At 55.1% G+C, this 7,793-nt stretch overlaps 1 protein-coding gene across 1 annotated transcript; it reads right to left on the reverse strand.

Moving 5' to 3' along the window:
* Positions 1–472: 472 nt before the first annotated feature.
* LOC147914055 (cytochrome P450 4B1-like) lies at positions 473–7,007 on the reverse strand. Its single transcript, XM_087445993.1, is given in 9 exon segments — positions 473–950; positions 1,350–1,432; positions 1,533–1,597; positions 2,371–2,504; positions 4,325–4,530; positions 5,333–5,439; positions 5,590–5,741; positions 6,032–6,156; positions 6,987–7,007. Coding segments are annotated over 9 exon segments (1,062 nt in total). The 5' UTR covers positions 6,993–7,007; the 3' UTR covers positions 473–766.
* Between the last annotated feature and the right edge of the window lie 786 nt (positions 7,008–7,793).

Below are 7,793 nucleotides of genomic sequence, written 5' to 3' on the forward strand. Positions count from 1 at the left end.
CTCACTCTACCTCAAGGCCTGACTCAAGCACCCTCTCTTCCAGGAAGCCCCTTCAAATGCTACTCTGCCAACTTCCCAGCCAAAGTCCCAGTGCTCAGAGTGCCAGGTGACTGTGACACAGACGCTGACGATGGCAGGAGTGCCGCAAAAACCCATCACAGGAGGGGCAGAAGACACACCCAAGGAACCATATTCCATATTCCTTGATCTTGGCAGTGGTTACTTGGGAGTTTGCTTTAGAAATTCATTGTTCTCGACATTTCTGGTTTAGGCAATTTTTCCTTACTTCTGTTATACTCCAAACACACACACAAAAGTGAAACAAAGAAACACCTCTCAGTGAAGGCACAGCCCCGAAAGCCATCCCTCTGTCACGTGGAATGGGTGAGTGCCTGCTCACAACCATGAATCCCCAGGCACAGCTTCCATTGTGTTCACCGTGTCACTGAGGCTGGATGTAAGTTTCTGCTACATTTTAGGAAGACTGCCAATTATGGGAGATAAGTGAAGATTCCAGCAGGAAGCGGGTGCTCACCATATGTTTGTGGAAGGAGTGAGTGAGCTCTAGAATACATGCATGATAGGCATGTATAGACACACATGGCCCTGCCCTCGAGGTGATTGTCCATGCCGGTGCCGACTCCCCCTCTAATCGACAAGCCTCCGGAGGGCAGGGAGCCACAGCTACTGCACAATCCAGCCTGGGGAGGGCGGTGCCCAGGGTCAGGCCACGGCCTGGGCTGTCTGGGCCCTACTCTCGGCAGAGCTACTTCCCAGAGCCTGAGCCCAGCGGCTTCAGGTGGAAGTGGATGCCATTTCCGGAGCACAGGACCAGCTGGGGCATCGCGATGGATGGTCGGCAGGGGTCCAGGGCGAACTCAAAGCGGAGCAAGCAGAGGGCCGTGACCACTTTCATCTCATTCATGGCAAACTGCTGCCCGATGCAGTTCCTGTGATGACAGCACAAAATGGCATCAGGCTGTGGGGTGTACAGAGTGAGGGACCCAGTGACCTCAGTGGCCAACAAAACCAATAATTATTTTGGGGTGAACAATTGGCTGATCGATTGATTGACCTGGGCTTAGGAACCAGATCCTGGGAGTGTGGTGAGGGTCCCAGACCAGGTAGATTCACAATGGGGGTTCTGGCTCAGGGGTCCCTCTTGGAAGGACTCACCCACCCCACCACCTGCCAAGGACATGAATATGGAACGTACCCTGCCTTAGGATCACCACAAACCCAGCATGGTCTCCTCATCACAGAGTGCCCCAAAATGGTGCCCCCCCACAACACCTTCCATCCTCACCTGCCCAGACCTTAGGGCCTAGGGATGTTGGGCCTCTCCTTACCTGGGTCCAGCGGAGAAGGGTATGAAGGCATAGGGGTGGCGTCTGGCCACATTCTCAAGGGAAAAGCGCAGGAGGTCAAAGACCTGAGGGGACAGGCCTTGCTTCAATACCTGCCAGGTCCTGGGGGAGGGGGACACACACAGCCTCCCACCCTACCTGACCCCTGGCCCAAGGATGGGGTACCTCAGGGTCAGGCCACACTGTGCTGTTCCTATGGAGGGCATAGATGTGCAGAGAGATCAGGTTGCCTGTGGGCAGAGCAGAGGCCTGGTGACCAGGTGGTCCTGGGACAGCCAGGCCCACCTCCTCAGAGGACCAGCATCCCCTAGTGTCCCCTAACTGGGCACCAGCCCTGCCTGAGCGCTGCCAGTGACGGAGACTGCATGACCACCCTCAACACATCAAAGGGCTTTTGATCCTCATCACACCTGCTTCCTGCAGCCCCAGCACTGGACACAGCACCTGGCATGGACGGCTGTGGAAAGTAAAAGAAGGGGGACTGAACCCACTCCACCACGAGGTGGGACTGGCAAGGACTGTTATTCACTTTCTGCTTTCCATCAACTGACTCTCAAGGGAAGATATTATTCATAAGATTATGCTATGAATAGTAACAGCTACCACTCATTGGGTGCTTACTATGTGTCAGATACAGAGTTAAACACTCTTTACAAAGCCACCTCACATGGTTGTACAGGTTGTGCACTGCACAGCATCATAGTCTATGTGAATGATGCCTCCTGAAGTTGTTCAGGGCACAGCCCGCATGGTGGTACACGACAGCCCTGATGAGTATTGTCTCTTTAATCCTGTCAACAATGTTGTGAAGCAGGTACTCTTCTCATTCCCATTTTACAGAAGACGAAACAGAGGCTTAGCGGTAGAGGGATTTACCCATACGTTGTGCAGCCAGGATTGGGACCAGCCGAACACAAAGCCTGAGCTCTTCCCCACTGGGGCAGAGATTTGGCCAAAGACACAGAGAGTATCAGAGAAGCATCCCCAAATCCACCCCATGCACCTGCGGGCAGAGAGCGGCCATCCACAGAGCTGACAGGCTTGCTGAGCTGGCGGAACACCCGGGGCACGGGCGGGTAGAGGCGGAAGCTCTCCTTGATGCACATGGTCAAGTAGGTCATCTTGCCCAGATCATCCCTGCCAACAACACAGCCAGGACTTTCTGGGTCTGCGGAGCCACAGGGTCACAAGGGAAGGCAGGCCCCAGCCCCACCATCCCCTTCACCTCCATCACACACCTGAGAGTCAGAGGGACACAAGCGCTCCAAGTGTCCAGGCCAGACTGGACATGGCGTGGCCACTCAGGCCCAGGGGTTCTAGCTCCACTCCTCTCCATCCCTCCCTCATCTTCACTGCTAGGAAAGGAAAGCACAAGACCCTAGAGGTGTATGCGCACCCAGGCATCCAAACAAGGTCACTCCTGTGTCTCCCAGGGCCCCACAGGAGCCCCACGGGGACAGTTCTCTAGGTTCTGTTTGGTTTCCCCTGTGGAGCTGGAACAGGGCTGATACACACTGGTCAAATGAAGTAATAAATGCGTGAACAATGACAAGCTCAGGTAAAAAGAAAAAAAAACTATATATAGAGAGAGAGAGTCATATATAAAATAATATATATTAAAATATATATATAAATATAATAAATATAAATATATATAAATATACAAATAAATATATATATATATGTTTTTCTTTTCCCTTTTGCCACCAGGAAGCTCAGACCCGAATGTGGTAGAACTATAACTCTGTGCAACACCTTATTAGAGAGCCCCAGCCCCTAAGGTATTTTTTCCCCTGGTCCTCATTTTTCATTTGTGTTTTACTATTTTATTAAATAAATGCCCTTTAAGTTGCTTCAAGTTCTAGATGGAATGAAGTGAAAATAAAATAAATAAATATTTTAACTCCCTGCCTCAGGCTGTGTTCACACTGTTACCCACACTGGAGGGCCCAGCTCTCTCTCCCTCTGCCTATCCGAGTTTCACCCCTCCTTAGAAAGCCAACTCGAGCCCCACGCCTTCTTATTCCTCTGCCCTCAACATGGGGCCACTCAATCTTACCTATTCTGTGGTTTTCTCTAGCTTGTTGGTTATGTGAGTTTGTCTCTAAAAACTCCCCAGGGGCAGCAACTTGGCTCCTCCTCCTCCTCTCCCCACCCGCACCCCCAACACCTCCTGACACATGGCTGGACACACTGGGAGGCTTCCAACATCTGACCAATAAATGGGTAGTGAAGACTCGTCCTCCAAATCTTAGACCCTGGAATTACAGGTCAGTGTCCCTAAGCGAATCCGAAGTTTCTCCCAACGACTGAGCATATTCCATGTCCCTGCTGTGTGCCGGCCTCGTGGAGCACAGAGAGAGAGGGGATGTGAAGGCCTGTGGGGAGGAGGCAGGGAGAGAGGGATGTGAGGGCAGAGGTGGGAGCAGAGCCTGTGGGAGATTCCCAGAGATCATGCTGCAGAGAGAGGTCAGCTCCAATTGGTCTCGTGTTGATGAGTTCAATCCCAGAGAACAATTGAAAGATTTTCAGTGATGGAGTTTCGAAACAGACTTTTCTCCTTCCCCCGAGGAGTCTGGAGGCTGCAGGCCACCGTCCCAAGGCAGGTGGAGGGATCAATTCCCCTGGCTTTCCCAGCTCTGTTTCTCTCCCAGAGCTCCCTGCTCTATCCAGGAACCAGAAGGGCAGTCAGGTTCTGCCATCTGACGGAGTCAACACACAGGACATCAGCCTCCTGTTGACAACCTTCTCTCATGACTCACACCTGAAAAGGCTCCTTTGTGGGAGAATTGGCTCAGGGGTGCGTCCACGCACAGCTCCCAAAAAAAAGCCATTCAGTGGAGGGAACAGGAGAGCTGCCACCACCCTCACCTGGTTTCCAGGGTGGCCTTGTGTCATCCAAGGATGACAGCAGACAGCATGGGCACAGGCCTTCCCTGGGGCTGAGCAGGACAGACTGCAGCCTCACTCTCCACTGGAAGGAGTCTCAGTTCTCGAAGATCTCGTGGACCTCCTCCCGACAACGCTGCTGGTGCTCGGGGTACAGGGCCATGCAGTAGAGAAACCAGGAGATGCCACTGGTGGTGGTGTCATGGCCTTGAAACATGAATGTGTCCACCTCAGCCCGGAGGTCTGCGTCTGACAGCTTGATCCCATCTTCATCCTGGGTCACCGGAGGTACAACAAGACGGCCCAAGGCATTTGAGGTGGGTACCAAGAGGAACCCATAACAGTAGTTGTCACATGAAGGCCCAAGGGAGGGAGGGAGGGACAGTTCCTTTTCAGACTGAGGGTTAAAACCTTTCCCCAGATTCCCATCTGTACTCCCAAGCCCAGCTTAGATGCCTCCTACTCCAGGAAGCCTTCCCTGATCCCTCAGGCCAAGTGACCTGTGACGTTACCCAGCCCTGACTGTCAGTTATGCTCACTTGACACACAGAATGCCACCAGGTAGAGGAAGAGATCTCTGTCAATGTCCACCTCCTGTCTCCTCCACTAGACTATAAGCATCTAGAGGGAAGGGCCAAGTCTTTCTCATCTTCTGCATCCCTAGCACAGGAACTGACCCAGGGTAGGGCTCAGTCAGTTTGTGGTTGAATGAATAAAGGATCAACTGAATGAATAAATGAGTGAGTGAATGAGTAAACAAATGCAGAAACTCTAAGATTCTGGGGTGCTGAGATTCTTCTCAGTCTTAGAAGTCTAGAGCTGGTCGTCAGGCCTTCGCGCATGTGACCCAACCTCCCTGCTAGGACATCTCTCCCCAGCGCCACGGCCAGCCACACCCGGCACCTTCCCACCTCTGAGCCTGTGCTGACATGTGTCATGGGACAAGGAACAGGCCATGTTTGCTGGGCAAAGAGGAGGACAATGGTTAACAGCCCCGCTGCTGTCCAGTGAGCCCTGTCCTGGGAAGATGGTCTGCAGACCCCGTGGCGCCAGTTCCCAGGTGGGCGTGCGCTCACCCGAGCCCCCAGGAGAATGTCCAGGAAGTCCAGGTGCCTGCGGTTCCGGATCTTCTCCCTCTTTTTCTCTTCCTGCAGGGCTGTCTTCCGTTCCCTGATGACCTGGTCTGAGCCAGAGCACAGGGTGTCGCTGCCTGGGGACCCATCCTCTGCCCTACGGGAACCGAGCTCCTGCAGTGGGAAGGACCCCAGAGGGGCCGGGAGGAGCTGGACCAGAAGCCGGGCTGCCTGTGGGTGGGCCCTGGGCGAAGGCCCACCTGTGTGGTCGGGGGCCACCTGGCAGGCCCGCAGGAAGCGGCGGCCGTGGGGAGTGAGCCAGTAGATGAAGTCGTTGTGGTACTGGAAGGACTCCATGCACTGCTGCGTCAGCAGAGTGAGCTCACTGACCGCCCGGTAGTAGCTACTGTCCCTGCACAGCGGAGATGTGGGGGCTGACACCGACCTCCAGCAGAGCCCGAGCAGCTGCACTCCAGAGTCCACCCCGACCGCCGCGCCTTCCGCCCTTCCTCTCCCTGTCCCTAAGCCTCCCCGCTAAAGCCAGCATCTGTCTCCCGCTGTGGGCAGGGCCCGGCTCCCCCTGAGCTGCAGCTCCCTAGGGCAGGACCTATCGCCTCTCAGCCCAGGACCCAGGAGTCCTGCCAAGTCTCCCCTCTGGGCTGGCTGGGGTGGACAGTGTGGTCAGCCCGAGCGCCCCCTGACCTGTGACTCAGGCCACCGTCTGCTTTGCCGAAGGTGCACTTCATGAGCGTGTCCAGCGCCATGTGGCCCACGTCGCAGAAGATGTCAAAGCTCTTATCCTCCCGAGCCTTCTCCTCCCACTTGTCCTAGAGCCCAGAGATGGAAGGTAACGTGGGGGGCCAGCCGCACTGGGTGACCCACCCCTGTCCTCCAGAACCCACAGCCTGTCCTCCCCCCATGCACCCCCAGTCCTTGGCCTGGCCTCCATCCTGCTGGAGTGTGGGGGTTTAGGGTGGGTAGGGGCTTCAGGCCCAGAGGGCAGGACCAAAAGGCAGGCCCTGCACAGCGCACACAGACACTCTCTCCCAGCCAGGGCAGCCTGCACATAAGGGAAGAGGAGACCCGAGGGGTGGTGAGCTCCCCAGCATAGTCTGTGTGTAAGTCAGGCCTTGCAGTCATGCTGGGGAGGAGTTTCCTGCAAGGGAAGATACTAGCCTGGGTAAGCTCTGGGGATTATCAGGCTGAGACCCTGATCCTGACCCCTGACACCTGGCATCCCTTTTAGAGATGAGTTGCCAATGGCGGTGTTTTAGATAGTTGAGGTGGGCTGAGAATGAGGAGGAGACACTTTTAGATGTGAAAGGCCTTCCTAACACCCTCAAATGCAGGGAGCCCTCAACTCTGCTACAGAAGGAGCCTTATTGAGGCCCCACAAAGACACTTCGGTCTGTAAGGGAGGGCTGTGTCTCCTGGTGGAGACAAGGGCCAGGGCTGCCTGGCCACTCGGGCCTTCAGCACCTGGTCAGCACCAGCAGGCAGCAGGTGTCAGGCACAGAAGGCTCAGCACTGCTCTTGCAGGCAGAAGGGGGCCTTGGGCCTCAGCGATTCTCCTCACTGCCCTTCTCCAGGGAAAACTGGAGATGCGGAGGGGCTGGCCGGCAGCCACAGCCTCCAGGAGCCTGGCAGGGCTGCTCACCAGCATGGCACACGTGGAGTCAGCGAACACGGCCACATAGGGCTTCAGCACATCATAATGGAAGCCAGGTGTGAGCAGCTTGCGGTGCTGGAACCACTTGGGCCCCTCGAGGACCAGCAGGCCTTTCCCTGGGGAAAGGATGGGAGAGGGAGGGCCGGTCAGTCCACACAATCCTGCCCCATCCCAGGCAACCTGGGGACAAGCATACCCCACCCCAGACTTGGGCCCACCCTTGACTCAATTCCCGAGCTACTACATGGACATAGGCAAATACCTTGCCATTTCTGAACCTCAGTTTCCTCATCTTCACGTTAGTAAAAATAATCCCTCACTCTCTTCCCCATTTCTCAGACTCAGGTGTATGTCTGGGAAGAGCAGAAGTGCCAAGCACTGGAGGAATGCAGAGGTGTTGGACCTGCCATACTTCCCCAGGAAACCTTTGTAGCACCCAAGAGCAACAACCTCTCCAGCCCTGCTCGCCATTCCTGGTGCCAAGGCCCTTCAGACACTTATGTTGGAGCAAAGAAGCCAGAGCTAAGCTGTGTTCCAGGCCCTCTACACACTCTCAAGGTAGGGGGCAGGGGCATTTGCAGGAAAGAGAGCAGCCAGCTCTGACATGGGGGTGGGAGAACAATGTCCCTGTCCTAGTGAAGCCCACTGGCTGAGGAAAAACACAGTCTTGACAGAGGCAAGTAGAAGTGGAGAGGACATGATGGGAAAGGGATTGAAGGTCTCATTAAATGTCTCTCATAACCCCATTAGGTTCAGACCTCAACCTTCCCATGACCCCCTTGTGGACTTAGCACT

Source organism: Ceratotherium simum, chromosome 22, assembly GCF_057802395.1.
Source record: "Ceratotherium simum simum isolate JZ-2026a chromosome 22, ASM5780239v1, whole genome shotgun sequence".
Classification (NCBI taxonomy): Eukaryota; Metazoa; Chordata; class Mammalia; order Perissodactyla; family Rhinocerotidae; genus Ceratotherium; species Ceratotherium simum.